The sequence below is a fragment of the Centruroides sculpturatus genome, unplaced genomic scaffold, assembly GCF_000671375.1.
Source record: "Centruroides sculpturatus isolate CEXI.00-Female unplaced genomic scaffold, Cexi_2.0 scaffold663, whole genome shotgun sequence".
Classification (NCBI taxonomy): Eukaryota; Metazoa; Arthropoda; class Arachnida; order Scorpiones; family Buthidae; genus Centruroides; species Centruroides sculpturatus.
Window position 1 is genome coordinate 123,055 of NW_019384783.1, and position 20,566 is coordinate 143,620.

At 32.7% G+C, this 20,566-nt stretch overlaps 1 protein-coding gene across 1 annotated transcript; it reads right to left on the minus strand.

The window, feature by feature from the left end:
* Window positions 1–1,540: 1,540 nt before the first annotated feature.
* LOC111629224 (homeobox protein abdominal-A homolog) lies at window positions 1,541–19,379 on the minus strand. The gene is made up of 2 exons (XM_023373101.1): window positions 17,761–19,379; window positions 1,541–3,577 (listed from the first exon to the last, which is right to left on the minus strand). Exons 1-2 carry the CDS (start codon window positions 18,206–18,208, stop codon window positions 3,168–3,170), a joined length of 858 nt encoding a protein of 285 aa, XP_023228869.1. The 5' UTR covers window positions 18,209–19,379; the 3' UTR covers window positions 1,541–3,167.
* Between the last annotated feature and the right edge of the window lie 1,187 nt (window positions 19,380–20,566).

Sequence of the window (20,566 nt, forward strand, 5' to 3'; positions counted from 1 at the left end):
CACTAAGTAGGCTCTTAAATGGAAGATTTTTAAGCTATGGGGTAGGCTCCTAAAATAGGTTTAGGAACCATTTTTTTAACGGCCTAGACACCAAATAAAACACTTAAAATTAATTAATAACCTTATTTTCCTGATTGAACGTTCGAAAAATACTTTTAATTACGTTAAATGCATACGGTATCCCCTACAGGGATACACTTAACAAAAATCGATTTTATGGATCTATGGGGGCAAGTTTATGCGTGATATTTGTAGGGGGTATATCAAGTTTATACAGAAAATTATTTATAAAGCCTTAAGATAAACGTGCAGCATTGACAGTTAGGAAAGAAACGTCGTAAATGTCATCATAGAAGCAGAACTGTCGTCACCTTTTACTTCACGATAAGCTAGATAAGAGCACTACAGACTAAGTATCAATATTAATGGCGACTTAATGTCCAGCAGCAATTAGTATGCAAGTAAAACATTAAGTAAATCGTCAAACATTATTTTCTTGATTGATATAAATATAAGTACAGTATATCATATAATGAATCAGCATGGTGTATTTTTAGAACCAATTATTTGAATAAATGTCTATTGTTGAGGTGGATAAGATGCTTAAATGAAACATCTTTAAGCCTGCTTACTTTCTGTTACGTTTGTTTATTTAGTTGATTCATACAATTAAGATCTTTTAATATGTTTATCATCTTCTCCAATGATGGAGATGCGTAATAATTTCGATGTTATCCCACTTCTCTACACGTTAACTCCTATATACTGTTAAAATATCGTTTGTTGACACGTTAAAGAACTGTATAAGCATCATTTCGTGATCTTAATATTGATGTATCATGTTTCCTAGATATTAACATAGATAACTTTACATAGACACGTCTGAGTGCATAATAATGTTTGGCTTAACGTTAGGAGCTCTTATGTGATCTTTGCGTAATAGAAATTATATAACGATCTTAATGCAAAATTTGCTTTAATTTATATAAAATGTTTTTATATTTTATCTAAATAATTACAAAATTTAATTATTATATTGATTCTTTCGTTTTTTATAAAGGTATTTAAATATGCACACGCTGTAAATGTAGCTTCACTGCATAACACGTGTGTTTTACTCCACGTTATAATGATATTCTCTTTTTATTTTCAGTTTAAGAAATTATTTAAAAAATTAAAAAGAAGTAATTTTAATGTTTAAATTATATTATAATATAAAAATTCATATAAATTAATTTTTAGTAAAGAATTATACCTTTAATGAGTACAGTAGTCTCGCTACTCTAGCAAATTCTATTAATAATAAAGCATTTTAAAACATTTTAAAAGCATTTTAAGATAATTTTAAACTTTAAATTCTATTTTTAAGACGTTAAATTATACTTTATAAGCAATTTAAACTAAATTATAGTTCGTTTAATCGATCAAAATCCAGGAGGAAGAATTATTTAATTCCCTCCTGGATGTCGGGTATATTAAAAAAATCGCTTGTTATATCTAAAAAATTCATGTTTAGAGACAAAATAAACGAATCAAAAAATTCGACATATTACATATTTTATTGTACACATAATTATGGAGTACAGTACAATGGGACGATTCGAAAATTCAAACCAGATTCTCTATAAATAACAAACTGTAAATAGATTCTACCAGTTCATTTGTACTTCTTTTTCTATCATTTTTAAAGATTTTTTTCCACAATAGACAGATAATACAACATTAATTTTTCTCTCTACAACTTTTATATAACGGTGGGAATGCTTATGACACTTTTATCAATTTATCTTCATCATGGGATGTCTTCTCCTCCTCCTCCTCCTCCTCCACTCTCATCCTCATCTTCATCATCAGCATCAATACGTATAAAAGCTTTTTCTTTTGTTAAGAACAAGAAAAAAATACAAAATCGAAACAATTTCTTAGATTCTATCTACATAATTATCATTCACAGAGTGATCATGATCAAAATATCCATCAATAGAATGATGCTTAACGTATATATATATATCAATGACCTATAGAAGAGTCTCAATATCAGAGCCTTCTACAGGCTCTTATAACGTATTGAGAGCCTTCTAAAGGCTCAGAGAGCTTCCATAAAGGAGCCAATCTACGTATCAAACGTTCCATCAACAGCAACATTAGAAAAAAAAACGAGAAAAAATATTTATCACAAGAATTCCAATAACTTAAAAAATATGGGATCATTCTATTGACGAAGCGCAAAAAATGTTACAGAGACAGAACGTTCGTCGGTTTGCCCGTAAGTCAAGGAAAAATTATTCACACAAACAACAATATAACAACAATAAAAAACAGGTAACAGATGCCAAAAATCTAGACAACACATCATTAAAAAACTACAAAGCTTACCATATATATATATAAATTTTATTTTATTTATTTTTTTTTTTAGAATTTTTATGTGTTTATATATATATATAGTTTAACAAAATTATGATACACCTAGGCTTTGTCGACGAGGAATGGTAACTATTTCCCCATTTTTTTTATACGTATAATAGCAACAGAGTTGCAGCAGGAGGGCAACTGCAACTGTCTCCCCCCACTGCTCCTATATGGATACACTTAAACAATGTTACCATTTAAATGCTCTTATTTTTGACATATTTTTCCACTTTCCAGGAATAAAAAAATCTTTGGAATCCTGACGACTGGATAAAACTGCGTCACACAAAGTGACGTGGATACAAGAAAAGGATACAGGAATTTATCCTTAAAGACGTATGATGGTTGGTTATGTGCATATACATTATATATATGTATGTATATATATATAATATATTTATATAGAGGTATAGAGTTACTTCTAGGACCTAGATTACACGTTTTTTTCTTTGTATTTTTTTAAGCTACTAGCTTAAATATAGGCTAATTTTTCTGGCCTTTTTTTTTTTACAAATTACAAAGGCCAAGATCACAATGAAACGAAAACGAATCAACCCAAAAATCTTCTCGAACCATTGAGGAATACGACATTGCCCATTCTTCACTACTGAAAGACCCACGTATTGCTAGACAAATTTTAGTGTTTTTTTTTAATTATTTATTATTATTTTTTTAAATTTGTTATAACCCTTGTAAACTCCCCTTTGCCTAATCGTGTTTTTTTTTTAGATCGTTTGGATCGTAGCCTGAAAGGCTTACAGCTGGGGTGTTTGAGAATCTGAAGAACTCGGTGAACTAGTAAGGCTCTGATCGCCTTTCTGTGACAACAATTCTGTTTTTGGTAATTGTTGGACGGCTGGTTTCACTTGACACGAGTCGTCTTTGTCTGTTATCTTGTCTTGATTTTTCGATTCTTTAATTCCACGATTATCTATTCTTGCTTGTTCGTTAATTTCTTTCACAGCACGTATCTCTTTCTTCAATTTCATACGTCGATTCTGAAACCAGATCTTGATTTGTCGTTCTGTCAAGCATAGGGCGTGTGCTATTTCGATCCTTCTCCTTCTAGTCAAGTAGTGGTTGAAGTGGAACTCCTTTTCTAGCTCTAGTGTCTGAAAACGTGTGTAGGTTTGTCTACCTCTTCGTCGTGGGCAACCATTAGGTCCTATAAAAGAAATTTTTACCATAAAAATTAAATAAACGTTACACAGATTTATCATTCTGTAGATATGTAGTATAGGATATAGGGTACAGGATGTAGATTCAACAGGTTTACATATAGAATAATATGTAAGGTGAAAGGTGTATTGTATAGGATGTGAATTCTATAGATATATAGTATAGAATGTATAGTGTAGACATTCTATACCCTCTTCAATGTCAACCTACCCTGTGAGATTTCTTGAAATATCATCTCATTAACATAATGGGGAGCAGTCTCACACCGTTATAACTCTATTCTAAGCCACTGCACTAAGAAATACCTGTAATTAAAGGTTTATGAGCTTATAGGGGATCTAAAACGATATTGCCTCAATTTACTTCAAGCTTTTTCTATAGGCCTCTTATGTCTTGACCTTAGGATAAATTCTTAAAAACTTATTTATTTTTAACATAATGAATAGTAGGAAGGTATACAGACGAACAGATATAAATACATACTCTTAATATATTTGTATATATAGTAGATATAGCTTTTAAATATCAGATATAGGCTATTCTAACTACACGTAGTCTGTAGCTTTACCCTATATTTACGTAGGCCTTATGTAGAAACTAGAAATCCTACTTGAAACTTCTGTAAATAGTGGGTAGAATATAGGCCTGTACTTTACACTGCATACGAGTTCTATAATATTCTAGAAAATAGGCCTGAGTTATACAGTATCTAGTATATAGGCCTGCAAGTTATACAATTGGTGATATGCAGCTGTCTATATTTCCTATTGTAGTTCTGAACTACAGAAAATTCAGGCTGGTATAACAGGCTTACAGATTTGCAGGTTTATAGAAAGGCTTTGAGAACATAAAAAATCCTGTAAGTCGTTTGTTATAAAGGCCTTTATATAAGGTTAGAAGTAAGCTCTATATAAAGCATATTTAAAGCATCAAGGCCTATAAAAATTATTTATATTTTATTATAAAAAATTAATATAACAATTCTAACAACTTATTTCTATTTTCAGGGCCAAGCCACGTGAAAGAAATTTAGAAAAAAAGGAATTAAAAAAAAGGCATAACCCTTGTTGCCGGAAGTTAAACATGGAATTTAAAGAAGGGCGTTTTAAAAAAATAAATAAAGAAATTCACCAGATCAACTTGTGTTTCATAGCTCTAAATTTCTTTCCAAATAACCGTGACGTCATCGGTGAGTAAGTAAAATTCAACCCCCCCTGGCAAGATGAAGAAGAAGAAGGAAGCATTCTGATATAATTTACGAGGTGTTTTTTAACAACAATCCAACAAGCAGTTTGAATGCCTTTGCTGGAATTTTATCTGTCATAAAATCACTCTTATACCCCTCTTTAAATCCTCCTATTCTTATACATTATTCCAAAAACATCATATTTATTGATTTAATTCCACCACAATATTATCACCTTCTGCTTTTTTTTTATAAGGCAATAATACAATATCTTAATGGCTGCGGATAGTAAATTAATGGGATTTCTACAGCATTTACTAAAGGTGAAAGTATTTAAATTTAGTACGTCGTCATCTAAAAAAATGCCTGTGAATTTTTAGAAAGTTACATGAAATTTATTTGATGAATTTGTTTATTTCTATTTTGAAATTTGTGTCATTTTTTATGAAAACTTTTTAGTCTTTCGGGAATTATTTTCGAACAATTTGTGTAATTTTTGAGCATACAGGGAATTATTTGTAATTTTTTAGCTTGAAGGGAATTTTTCGGGAATTATTTTCGAACAATTTGTGTAATTTTTGAGCATACAGGGAATTATTTGTAATTTTTTAGCTTGAAGGGAATTTTTCGGGAATTATTTTCGAACAATTTGTGTAATTTTTGAGCATACAGGGAATTATTTGTAATTTTTTAGCTTGAAGGGAATTTTTCGGGAATTATTTTCGAACATTTTTTGTAATTTTTTAGCATAAAGGGAATTTTTTGTAGTTTTTTAGCTTAAAGGGAATTTTTCGGGAATTATTTTCGAACATTTTTTAAATAATTTTTTAGCATAAAGGGAATTTTTTGTAATTTTTTAGCTTTGGAAATTTTTGGTTTGAAATTTTTAGACAATTTATTTTCTAAAACTGCAGAACAATTTATTTACAAACTACCAGTCGACCCCCTATAACACTGTTGATTTTTCCGTTTTATATGAATTCCATATTGTACGAGTCGCTTGAATTTTACAAATACGTGAGCCGTTCACAACCCGGCACACGTATCTGTAAAATCTAAGTGACTCGTACAACATGGAATTCATATAAAACGGAAAAATCAACAGTGTTATAGGGGGGTCAACTTGTAATCTATAAACTTAGAAGCTCGATTACTTTTGGAAGCAAAAGTACTAAATCAAAGGGGAGAATAACTAAATATAAGTAAATTAATTCATAATAAAAGTATTTTGAAAAATAGTAAATCAGTCATATAATTTCATCAAAGAACACGAATTTAATTAAGATTTTTTAGAGTTAAACAGAATTATTTCAGTCTCAAGTCTATAAGTCTACACCTTAAATCAATAAGACCCATCTACAGACAACTCACACTTGAAAAAAAAAGCAAAATTTCGTCTAAAAACACCCGAATTAACAGAGAATTTTAGATAAAACACAAGTTAGTAGAGCCAAACATTAAGTATATGGCACACCAGATATAACAGAAATCGATAGGTGTGAAGGTAGTTTAGATACGCAAGTACCAAAGAGCACGTTTGAGAAATTACCACCCCTCGCAACAACAGGAGAGGGAGGAAAGAAAGAAAGAAAAAAAAAAAAAAATGGAAATTTTCTTAGACTTTAAAGCTTTATTGTTAGTGATATATGCCCAATATCCTGCTTTATCATGGCGTGTAGTAGGGGGGTTGCACGTGATAACGTGTTCGCTCCTTAAATCCATCTGGTGACAGATCAATGCTTGACTGCGATAAGATATGAATATTCATTAAGCTACCCGTCAACTATCGGAATTAACTTTCACTTTCACAAAGACTTACGAGCAAGAAAAGGAGACTTTTCTGCATTGCTTGTTCAGCAAACACACACATACAGAGAATTACAGAAATGATAGAAGGCCATTCATTCGCTTACTTATCTATACTTCAGGTTTGAAAACCCAATCAGAATTTGTCATAAATTTAAGGGGGGTAAAAAAAACCGAGTGATAAGGCAACAACAATGAAGCCTGAAGGGTTTATTATCATTAAAAAAAAAAGTCACTAGATACCTCATTTAGATTGGAGGAGTTTAGAAAAATGAATGCTTTAGATGAAGTTTAGAATGGGTTTAGAACTTATCTAAACCTCTAAAAAATATATAAAATAGGGTCATTTCTTAATTTTGTGATTATTCTGCAAAATTTTTTTATTGTTCTACTGGCTAATGTTTTTAAAATTATCCCCTTATTTATACCAGGCCTACTCAACTCGTTACATTTCGAGTCATTAAACGTTTATAGCTTTAAAAAATAAGATATATTCGTTCTAAAAAGGCTATTTATGTGCTTAGATATTAATTAAACTAACTGAAATATCTGGTATATAAAAGGCTATTCTATTAATCAACCTATAACAACTTTGTTCTTAATTAAAATAGAGACCATTTACTAAACTTTTAGACCTAGTAAGCCTTATTAAAGCCTTACAGGCTAAAGTAAGGATACTCATTTTTATTTATCTCTTTACAAGCTTAAATTAATGCAATAGGCAGAAGGGAGGCTCAAAAAAAGTTTAATATCTAAACAATTTCTGTGTTTGTATACATTTTAATAAGGCTAAGCTAACCTTGTTATTCATCATTAGTGAAGCAGGCTTGTGAAATTGTAAAAAAATACATATATGAAGGATATTTACTAAAATTTTAAGCATTTATTGGGCCTTAAACAGTTAGCGAAGCTTTAAACGAATTGCTACAAGTTCTAAACCTCTTACCATTTACCTAAGAAAATTTATATTTTTAGATATTTAATTAAGGCTAAGCCTTTTCCATCCCACAATTAACACTTAAATTAACGTATGATACTCGAGAAAGGCTAAATATTCTTCTGTTTTTAGATATTTAAGTGAGGCCAAACCCTCGTTCTTTCACGCTTAACACTTACATTAAGGCAGGAGGCTTGAAAAAAAGGCTAAACAATTAAGTAAAAACTAACTCCTCTTTTTCTATATTGAAATTAGCATAGGAGGCTCGAAAAATGGCTGAATATTTGTGTGTTTTTAGACATTCAAATAAGGCTAAATTAACTTTCTTTTCATTTCTAGCCTACCTCTACACCTTAGGTTAGTGTAAGAGGACGAAGACAGGAAAAAAAAAAAAAACAGCGGGAGCATGCGAGTTATCCATAAAAATCAATAGGATAATTTCTAAAAAATTATTTTTTACGCCATCCTTTCGAAGTTACAGGGTGCTTTTTTTTAAAAAAAAAAAGAGCAGAAAGAAACTACACAAAGGAAGTGTCAAATAAATCTGTAGAATATTACACCAGTTTAGAAAGAGGTAATTTTTTCGTCACAAGTAAAATAACTAGGAGAAGAGAGAGAGAGAGAGAGAGAGAGAAGAGATTGTTATTGTCAAGAATGGACTTTGCTTCTATCCACATTATTTTTGTGGCAGTTTGCGTGTTGCACAAGGGGTTAAGATAATTATCAAGCACGCAGTCGGTGTCTAACAGCATCAGTTTGGACATAAATATCAAAATAATCGTTTAGTTGCATTAAACTGAAACACGAAGTGGGTTCCCTGGGGTTGAAGACTTATTTTCTACCTTCCAAACCAATGCAATAAGTTTACAAAGTATAAAAAAAGGGGGTAGCATCTAACACAGTTTAATTAAATTTAACTCATAGAACACGAGCGAAGTCCATCCCCCTTTTGTTTATGTAGTTAGATGAAAGGAGGTCTCGCTCTCTCTCTCTTTTTTTTTTTTGTGTGTGTCTGCACTAATTACACTACACTTCTTTTTTTGGAGGATGATCCTATAAGTCGTAGGTTCTTACCTTTGTCTTCTAGGGTATTAATTTTAACAGAATGTTGAAGGGTGGTGTGTTTAATACTTTATAAGAACTTGTTTCACCCCGTCAATAAAGTATAGAGTCGTATTTCTGAAATTAATACCCTAAAAAATAAGATAGGACAAAGTAAAACTTATCAGTTTTTATAAATCCCTTTATAAATCAGAGAATTATAAGAGGTGAACCTCCAAAAAAACGATGTGTTTTACCTTGTAGATTAGTATTGTAGGGTAGAAGGCCTGAATTAACAAAGAAAATATTTAAAAAGGTAAGAGAAAATGGGTGGGTCACCCTCTAAAATCGTAGGCAATCCTTAACTTTATTCTCAACACAATAAGCGCAGACCAAAAGTCGTTTAACCATTATAAATATTCTAGTGTTTAGAGCCGTTAACTGACTTTCGGCCACCCCGAATCTATACTTAAAGTCGATAGGGGTTTATCCTGTTCTATAATTTGTATTTAGCAACACGATAAAATCGAAGGTCTATCGTGCTACTAAATACAAATTAATACCCTGTTCTTCTAGGGTATTAATTTGTAACAGAATGATACTTTTTTGAAGGGTGATATGGTTAATACCTTACAAGAACTTTTGTCACCCCTCAATAAGGTATAGGATTGTACAGTATTTCTGAAATTAATACCCTAAAATCAAGAGGGTAACCTCCAAAATCATGAGGGTAATAGAGCTGAATCAACAAAGAAAATTGGGCAGAAATTTGTAGATAAAATAGGAGGGTAATCGACGATTTATAAGAAGTCACCCCCCTCTAAAAACCACTTAGATAAGTAGACGATCCTTAAACACAATACGAGTGGACCAAAATTCATTTAACCATTATAAATATTCTAGTATTAAGATAAGTTAACTGACTTTCGGGCCACCCCGAATCTATACATAAGGGAGCTTATCCTGTTGTAGATTTAATTTCGTCAATACGATAAAATCGAAGGGTTCTTACCTCGTCGTTGGAGTATTAATTAATAGCAGAATCGTCGGTTCTTGCCTTATTCTTCTAGGGTATTAATTTCAGCAGGATGATACCTATAGGCTCGTATATAATAGGCACACGCGCTTATAGTAAAGCTTCCACAAATCACTAAAGTTAGGGAGTGAAAAGGCGGGTTAGGCGAAGGCCACCTAAAGAATAGGCGGTCTTTATCTCCCCTACCCCCACTTTCGACAATGACAGTTTGGGGACTCTAACAGATTTTTAGTATGCTGCTGTAAAAGCTGGTGGCCCTATATCCCAACGGATATTTAATGGAAGAATACGTAAGTTATTATGCCTTATATATATATATAATTTTTTTTTTCTATAATTTCTAACGTCGTAAGGCTCGTAACACGTCACATATCACTTGTCAATGCGTAAATGTACGCAATTATTGATTATCATCACTTCCATAACCAGTTATAGAGCAGAATAGGGTCGTGATAATGTATTTAAATAATATTTTCCGGCACTTTTGTTTATATTTTTTAATAATTAATTAAATTTTTATGATTTTTATGCTACTTTTTTGTCATTTTCTAGGTTAAAATAGAATAAATTTAATGTAAAATCCATGATTTACTTACTCCAGAATTTTAGTTTGTTATTAGGAATAAATTTATCTACAAATTTCTGGCCAATTTTAATTAATTTTCTCTTAATTCTTCTATTTTCTTTGTTAATTTAGGCCTACTGTCTTCACGATACTACTCTACAACTCCTTTGTTTCGATCTAAACGTATTTTAAATTACCTTAAATTAACAAAATTTCCACTGAGTTATTAAAAAATATTAAATTTAATTTACAAAAATACTTATTTACAGCTTTAAAAAACACCTTAAACTATAAAAAAAATCTAAATTCATATCCAAAAAGTTACTTTCTGAATGCCTATTTTCAGCTTCAAACACGCTTTAAACAATGAAAATACTTAAAGTTTTAGATTCGTTCTTTAAAAATACCTACTTGCAGCTTTAAAATACATCCTTAAACATTGAAAATGCCTATTTGCAGCTTCAAAATATATCCTCAAACGGTGAAAATGCCTACTTGCAGCACCCTTAAACAATGAAAATGCCTATTTGCAGGTCCTCAAACAGTGAAAATGCTTATTTGTAGCTTCACAAAATAGCCCTCAAACAGTGAAAATGCCTAATTGGAGGCCCTCAAAACAGTGAAAATGCGTACTTGCAGCACCCTCAAAATAGTAAAAATGCTCACTTGCAGGCCCTCAAACAGTGAAAATGTCTTCTTGCAGCTTGAAAAAACACCATAAAACAATGAACATATTTAAATTAATTTATAAAAAGACTTACTCGAGCAATAAGAAGCATCTCATACCATTAAAAAAACAAGCTTGAATTCACCCAAAAATACAAATAAAACAGAAATTTCCATCAAACAACAGGAAAGAATATCTGCAGTAGATTAACGTTATGTAATTGCCACATAAAATTATAGCAGTATTTGTTTCACCTGCATCGAAATCTATAAAACACTTCGGTTATGAAACCGTACGTCTGTCTGTAACGCTTTACGTAGTGTACAAAACGTTATTATGCAACTGAATAATATCTGTTTTCGCCTGGCAGTAAAGAAAATAATAATTTTTTTTTTAAAGATAAGCGATAGTGAGTCGTTACCATCAAAGCTATTGAAAATATTATATCAAAAAATGCAAATTAGTTCTCATGGAAATAATTGGATTAGTCAAGCATCTACTGTTTTAAATAAATATGGCTTTTCTATAGGGCCATTTATAGAAAGGAATGAGATGAGTGAACTACTTAGTTCCAATTGATCCTTAATGTTTTTGAGATATCCTTGACATAAGATATAGATGAACTTAATAAAGAAAAAAAATCAAGAATGGTACAAAATTATTTTAAATTATCCACAAATTAAGTTATTTATTTCTGAATCTGCCATTTAATATTAAGAAATTTTTTATACAATTGAGATTAAATAGGAGCTAGTTATAATTAATAAGTCTATATATGATCTATCTAATGATAAATGTTACAGATGTAAAAATGAGTGTTCGAAAACACATATTTTTTGTTGATATAAAGAAGCTCATGAACTTTGTTACAAATATAACCTCCAAGAATTAGAAAACATTAAAGATGAAAACTGTATGTAAACTTTTTTCCACAGATCAGAGATTAAACTATATATAATTTGTATAATTACTTTCAAAGATTTATTGTTTTAGATTAAGGTATTCTAAGATTACAAAAATCTAATTGAAAATAATGGAGATGATGGTTTTAGTTTATAATAAAATAAAAATTGTTAGCTAATTTAATTAATCTAATTAATTTATATAATGTTATTTATGGGTTAATTTGCTTTAAAAATTAAANACGTTATTATGCAACTGAATAATATCTGTTTTCGCCTGGCAGTAAAGAAAATAATGATTTTTTTTTATTTAAATATTATTATTAAGTAGAAAAGTCCTGGTATTTTATCAAGATTCGGTGTTTATGTAACAAAGTTCAAATCTGTTTGGCCCCCACAACTAAATTTTCGTGTCTAAAGCTGTAGATACAACAATAAACATTGGAAAGTAAACGTTAATTTAACAAAAACAAACAAAATAATATTCAATTCGTACTTGAATTTGTCCTAAATTTTTTAAGTTTACATCTTCGTATTGTTTACCTTTGTTTTCTTTGTTTTCTTACATTTTAGCTTATTAATTTTGCTTGAAATTTGGAGCTTTTCTTCCTTATTTTCTTTGTCATTTCTTAGTTTCTATCTAAATTTCATATTTAGTCTCTTAGTTTCTTGGAAATTTCTTAATTTACTTTTCTATTTTTGGAAATTGTACACTTAATTCCTTATTTTATGCTAAATTTCTTACTTTAGGGCATTATTTTATTGAAAATTTCTTACTTTAGGGCATTATTCCATCGTTTAATAAAGCAATAAAAACAATTATTCCTGAAAAACAGTTTTCCAAAAATATCATCTAAAAAACACTTTAGAACATACCCCTTACGTTTTGTCTAAATTTAGAACCTTAAAAGTGCATCGAAAACACCCTACAATCATTCAAAACCCCTCTAAAATTATAATAAAACTAACAAAACCCCATAATTAGGGACTGAAAACACCATTAAAATTCAATAATTTTCCAAAAAATATATTCTAAAATACACTTTAGAGCACACTCCTTACATTTCCCCCTAAATTTGTTTTAAAAACTCCATCTAAAAACACTTCAGAGTCATCAAAAACCCTTCTGGAATTCCAAAAATCACAATTAATTGCTGGAAACACGCATTTATTTTCTAAAAAACTGACAAAACCTGACGTGAAATTCCTCCCCCCCTTTCCACTTAATTCACCAACATCAATCAATGAAGGTGGGGGTGAGATAAATCAAAGAGAAACTTGATTAAATTTTCCTTTAATAAAATAATCGATCTGACTTTGGAGGGCCTCAAATTTTAATCAATAACTTATTAGGGAAGATTTCAAACTGAGTCAATAAGAAAAGTCATTTAAAGAGGCAAAACTGTTTACTCGAAACGAAGTTATTATAACTAAGTACATACTTAAGTCATGTAAATCAAGTTTAGTAAAAGCTTCAATCTTCTATGTCAACATATAAAAGATTACTTTATTTATTTTTCGCTAATTGTCATTGGTTTGTGCGTTATTAGAAATTTCCTTCGTTTCTCTGACGTTCCAACTATTGAAAGAGAAATTGTTTTTACTTACGAGTGCAAAAGCCTGTTTCTTGCTCCCATTTCTACTGAATAGAACATTTCCAGTTACGGGAGTGTAAGTTTCCCCCCTCACGAGCATGTTTCCACGTGCCAGGCATGCTTTAATTTACACCAGCATATTTCCATCTACATACCACTTACAAGACATTTATCCATCTACACGAGCAGGCTCACACCTACACGAGCAGGCTCCCACCTACATGAGCAGGCTCCCACCTACACGAGCAGGCTCCCACCTTCACTAGCAGGTTCCCACCTGCACGAACAGGCTTCCACTTACACGAGAAGGCTCCCACCTTCACTAGCAGGCTCCCACCTACACGAGAAGGCTCCCACTTTCACTAGCAGGCTTCAACCTACACGAGAAGGCTCCCACCTTCACTAGCAGGCTCCCACCTACACGAGAAGGCTCCCACCTTCGCTAGCAAGCTCCTACCTACATGAGCAGGCTTCACTTACACGAGAAGGCTTCCACCTTCACTAGCAGGCTCCCACCTATACAAGCAGGCTCCCACCTTCACTAGCAGGCTCCCACCTACATGAAAAGGCTTCCACTTACACGAGAAGGCTCCCACCTTCACTAGCAGGCTTTCACCTAAATGAGCGTGCTTCAACTTACAAGTAGTGCTATAATGCTATAATTTACACGAATATGTTTCCATTTATAAGACATGCTTCCACATACATCAGCATGTTCCCACTTACAACTACACCAACATGCTTTACTTACACGGCACGATTCCCCTATATGAGCATGTTTACACTTATAAGACACGCTTCCACACATACAGAGCATGTTTCTACTAGCAGAGATGTTTATGTTTACTCGAATCTGTTTCACAACAGCACAAGTTTACATTATAAAAATGCCTTCACAGATACATGCTCTTCACTACATGTTTCCACTGGAGAGCATGCCTCCATATAAAAGCACAAGTTCATCAACGTGAATTAACTCTACGCTTGCAAATGTGTGCCTTAATCTTAATAAACTTACTCTACGACATCAAAGTAACACAGTGTTCAACAAAACCTTAATGTATTACTGTACTACAGGCTTAATTTAAGCGAAATTTAAGCCTCTAGGCTAGTACTAGACTCATGCTAGCAACGAAGCCATATTGTATTAATAGGCAAACTTTTAGGCTAGTCTGTTAGGGTACAGTAATATATACTAGCTAAATAGGCTCTAGTGTACTTAAGCTTTGTGCCTGTAGGCTAGGCTACATTTAAAATCAGGCACAATAGATAATTCTCAACAACTTTTTTATTTACTAACCTTTTATTTTTACATTTATTAAGCCTTTGAGCGTTAGTCACCAGGCTCAAATGAACAATTCTTATTATAATAAGGCGCCTTTGTGAATAAAGAGCCTTATTTAATACCAGGTTCAAATGAACAATTCTTATTATAATAAGGCACCTTTGTGAATAAAAAGCCTTATTTAATACCAGGTTCAAATGAACAATTCTTATTATAATAAGGCACCTTTGTGAATAAAGAGCCTTATTTAATACCAGGTTCAAATGAACAATTCTTATTATAATAAGTGCCTTATTATAATAAGGCACTTATTATTCACTCATTCATTATTATTCACTTATTATTCATTAAATAAGGCACTCTTTATTCACAAAGGTGCCCTTTGTGAATAAAGAGCCTTATTTAATACCACATTCAAAACTTATATATTAATTAAAGATATTTTTAGCCTTGATTATAAGAGGAAAATAAAACCTATAAAATGCTTAAAAGGAGGTTAATTTTCCCTTAAAAAGCCACCTTAAAGGCTATTCATATTCACAACTAAAAACAAGGAGCAACATCCAGAAAAAAAGGAGAAAATTAGCAAATTTCCGGGCCTAAAATATGAGGTTTTTTAAATGAAGTGTTTAAAAAACACTATAAACTCCCTCCTGACACTAAAGATTCTCCAATTAATCGTCGATTTTGGTGTTAAAATCGCTTCCAAATACCATTAATCGATTAAATCGCGAGTCGTTGCACGTGGTTGACGGATTTTACGGTTGGAAAATCATGGAAAAAAAATCTCATATTTTTCGTGTTTTTTTAGAAGAATTTAGAAGAAGAATTTTATGTATTTTAAGATATTTTCTCAGGTTATAAGTAAAAATATTGGTTAGATTAAACTATAACCAAGTGAATGGAAAGCACTTTAGTAAATTGGAAAAGGCGATTTTACTCCCCTTTTCTCTTTCCTCTTCCTCTTCAATTTTGTAAGATTTTTCTGTGAAAGGATGGACCAAAGCTTATTTTATGTATGAGCTACTTTATAAATAAACTTACTACTAGTTTAATAAACTACTATTACAGTAGCAAAGCTTCCATTTTTGTTACCTTAACAGCACACTTTTAAGGAGTGAGTTATTATAGAAAGTAATCGAGTGAAAGTAAAGAAAATGAAGAGATTTTTCAAGAAAATCTTGAAATTTTTAGAGGATTTTCAAGCTTTCTTTGGGGGGTTTTAAAACCTTTATTTAGAGGTATTTTTTTGTCAAAATTGTAATGTCTTTTGGGTCATTTTCAGCTCCAATTTAGGGTAATTTTTAATGTTATTTTAAGCTCTTATTTGGGGGTAATTTTGAAGAAAAAAAAGAAGTAATTTAACTCAATTAGAAACGTTGGATAGAGACTTTTCAGAGCATTTTATGATTAATAGTTTGATAGAATGTTACTATAGTAACACGCTCCTATCTTGTTACGATAACATCACGTTTCTCAAGATAAACATCTAAAAAAAAGAATAGAAACACTTAGTGATAACAATACAAGAAATTTCTTTTTTTTCTGACTCTTATCAAGAATATAACGGTTTTTCCCCCTTTCAAAACTGTTAATTAAACGTTTTTTTTGGGGGGAGAACCATTCTGCAAGTGTAACCTCACTAGTAACTTGATAAAACGTTACTACAATAACACACGTAATTGTTTGGACATGAAAATAACATCTTGACATTAAAATAATTGAGAAAATTTAACATTTTTGCCGTCAGTTCAACGTTTTTACACCATTCGAAAACGTTTCTGGATCATCTTACTTGCTAGTAATTTACTAATAAATTAAAACAGTAATTGTTACGACAATAACGCGTAACTTAAGGCGAAAATCTGTACCAAAATCAACGTTTTTTTAACGTTTTTACATCGTCTTAAACGTTATTTTAATAAAGATTAACTCAATAACAATGGCACGCTTCAGATTTTATTAGTGTAACAGCACACACGTTGCAAGGGAACTATAACAACAAATCATGGGCAAAATTAACGAGGAAAACGTTGAAAAATCAATTAATTAAACGTTTTTTTTAAATGCAATTTTAAAGCCTTTAAATCACACAAAAAAATAGAGAATAAATGAAGAATTTTGCGGTCAAAAATGGGTTATTAACTCTTGTTTAATAGCCCAATGTTGGGTTATTATACATAATTTAAGTTTCTTCCTATGGGTTCTACGCTATAAATTTACCTAGAAGTGTTTCTTTTCGTGTATCACTTACTGTTAAAGAGACTCATAAAATAATTTGAAGGGTAATCTCATACAACAAAACGGAATCAGAGATAAAAGTCTTGACCTTCAGATTGGATTAAAGGTTTAATCATCCCTCCTCATTCATTTCTTTAATGTCAAATAGGAGGGAACTTCATAACTTTCTATTATACCAGGGTTTTTTTATGATTATTTTTTTATATTTTGGGATATTTTTTGGGGTGATTAATCGCCCGATTCTATAGAACAAAGTTGGGGCAAAATTAGGGACGTGACAATGGATAAATTGAACGAAATCTTTAGGAAAAAGGAAATTACAAAAGATTTTTGTGTTTTTTCTAGACTCAGGAGTGATTTTCCCCTTCTATCTGAGAGATTTAACCGAATTCTAGCGAATTTTTAAAGAGTTACGCGAAATTAATACGCTAAAACACCGATTTATCACGCGGGTGTGTGATTTACACAAGCGTATGAGTAAAACACAACGTAGTGTGAAGTCAGTATCAAGATTTACAACCAAACATAAAGAGAATTTGTCCCTATATTTTTTTTTTAAAGAGAAATCCTACTAAAGAGGCCACATAAAACAATTTGGGAAGACTTAAACAGACTTTAGACCTATCAGAACGAAGAAGAGGAGCCAGAGAGACTTTTTGTGTGCCTCTAAGAGCAGACATACACCCTGAACAGCGAGCTCGAAACACCCACAGGGACAATCACGAGCGTGTACGTCACACACACGAAGACCACGCGCGTAACCTTACACGTCAGTCAGGGCAGGACAGCCATGTTGGTTTTTGGCCCTCCCCTACGACCTTGTACGACTCCCAAATCCCATTAAGTCAACACTTAACGTAGAAAGAGAGAGAGAGAGAGAGAGTGTGTGTGGACAATAAAGCCCTTACCGGCAATAGACATCCAGGGATAACGTGGCACGTCCGGGATCTGCTCCACTTGCCTGACACCAAGCTGGGAACACGAACCGATATCAGCCGGATTGGGATGAGGGAAGAACTGCGAGGGTGCCACAACAGCGGGGGAAGTGGCAGGGGACGAAACAGCGGCTGCTGCTGCTGCTGCTGCAACGGCGGCACAGTTCTGCAAGTTGAAAGAGTAACCTGCACCACCCGATCCATCCATTCCATTGTTCTGGGCTGTGTTGTATCGGCACGACTTTGCAAAATCGGCATTCGAAGTGTAGTAGACGTTGCCCGTAACGGATACAGCAGACTGTGGAGACAGGCTGACATACGGATACATTCGATGCTGCCCGTAACTCGTCAGAGCACTTGGTGAGGTAGTGTCAGCTGAGTACTTGTTCCCTAGCAGTCCATCCATAAAATTGCCGCTCATCTCCGTCTCATATTTACCACTGTAATACCACTAAAAGACCACCTTTACGGCTCGTATATGGCTCCTTCTGCTAATGGCCACGATGTGACTACGGCGCTCCGTTACGACGTAAACATGGACGACCAATCGCGCAAGACCCAAATGCCATCGTCCAATGGCAAAGCTCCTACTATCCAATAGATTACTGTTCGCATTTTTTTAAACGTGTTCTCAATGTGCCTATCTATCTATGTAACTATCGAATCCTTGTTTTTAATGAACAGTGTTGTCCTGCCATCTATCCGCAGCTATGTTCATAGTCTAGCTCGGTCACTCTGCCCTCCCTACCACGCATCCCTGCGCCCTCCTTAATTTACCGACTCGGATGAGGAGCGTAAAGTAAGGTTTCTCACTCTTAATTCTTCCTTTTGTGTATGGGAATTAGGGATGTTGCTCGGTATCCTTGTCCTCATCCGTCGATTTGCATATCCGTTGGAGGGGTGCTGATCGATCTGCTGTGCAATTTTCGCATCGATTAATGGTGCTGATCAATTTTCATGCAAATGTAACGGTTTTGATCAATCCTTTGATCAAATTTCCATTGAACAGGGCACTGATCAATTCACTGAGCAACTTTCTGATCAATCTACTGAGCAAATTTCATACCAAACTGCTGATCGATCAGCAATTTGCTGTGGAATTTATGATGAGAAAATAAACCCCAAAATTGACTAAAATTAATATATTGTGCCAGGTAAATTGGGGAGGTGATAGAGGATGACATTGTGCACAGGTGGGGCTACATTTTTTTATAATTTTTGTGGGGAATATTTGAGTTTTGGCCCCCCAAATTCGAGTAACAGTCGCAATTATTGATTAGGAAATGGGTGATTGTTTGGAGATAACTGAGGGCTTGTATTTTAAACAGTGGAATCAGTGGGGAATTGTAGTAAGTAGGGGTGAATCTAGATAGTTTCTTACATTAAAATTGGGCTTTTCCCCTATCAAAATATAGGGGATAGGGGTAAAGTTGGGAAGTAAGTGGAGTACAAATGTATATTATTTGATGCTCATATCACCCAAAGAAAGTGGGGGACTTCACTGTTGTTCTATATTTAAATACGTGAACCACGTGCTGTCCCTCCACGTGACAAAACTTAAATAATTTAACATTTGAAACAAAAATAAAAACCCTAAAAATAATATTTAATACATAATAAATAATTAAATAAAATTAAGTAAAAAATAAATAAAAAAGTTTTAAATAACAAAATTAACGAGGAAAACGTTGAAAAATCAATTAATTAAACGTTTTTTTTTAAATGCAATTTTAAAGCCTTTAAATCACACAAAAAAATAGAGAATAAATGAAGAATTTTGCGGTCAAAAATGGGTTATTAACTCTTGTTTAATAGCCCAATGTTGGGTTATTATACATAATTTAAGTTTCTTCCTATGGGTTCTACGCTATAAATTTACCTAGAAGTGTTTCTTTTCGTGTATCACTTACTGTTAAAGAGACTCATAAAATAATTTGAAGGGTAATCTCATACAACAAAACGGAATCAGAGATAAAAGTCTTGACCTTCAGATTGGATTAAAGGTTTAATCATCCCTCCTCATTCATTTCTTTAATGTCAAATAGGAGGGAACTTCATAACTTTCTATTATACCAAGGTTTTTTATGATTATTTTTTTATATTTTGGGATATTTTTGGGGGTGATTAATCGCCCGATTCTATAGAACAAAGTTGGGGCAAAATTAGGGACGTGACAATGGATAAATTGAACGAAATCTTTAGGAAAAAGGAAATTACAAAAGATTTTTGTGTTTTTTCTAGACTCAGGAGTGATTTTCCCCTTCTATCTGAGAGATTTAACCGAATTCTAGCGAATTTTTAAAGAGTTACGCGAAATTAATACGCTAAAACACCGATTTATCACGCGGGTGTGTGATTTACACAAGCGTATGAGTAAAACACAACGTAGTGTGAAGTCAGTATCAAGATTTACAACCAAACATAAAGAGAATTTGTCCCTATATTTTTTTTTTAAAGAGAAATCCTACTAAAGAGGCCACATAAAACAATTTGGGAAGACTTAAACAGACTTTAGACCTATCAGAACGAAGAAGAGGAGCCAGAGAGACTTTTTGTGTGCCTCTAAGAGCAGACATACACCCTGAACAGCGAGCTCGAAACACCCACAGGGACAATCACGAGCGTGTACGTCACACACACGAAGACCACGCGCGTAACCTTACACGTCAGTCAGGGCAGGACAGCCATGTTGGTTTTTGGCCCTCCCCTACGACCTTGTACGACTCCCAAATCCCATTAAGTCAACACTTAACGTAGAAAGAGAGAGAGAGAGAGAGAG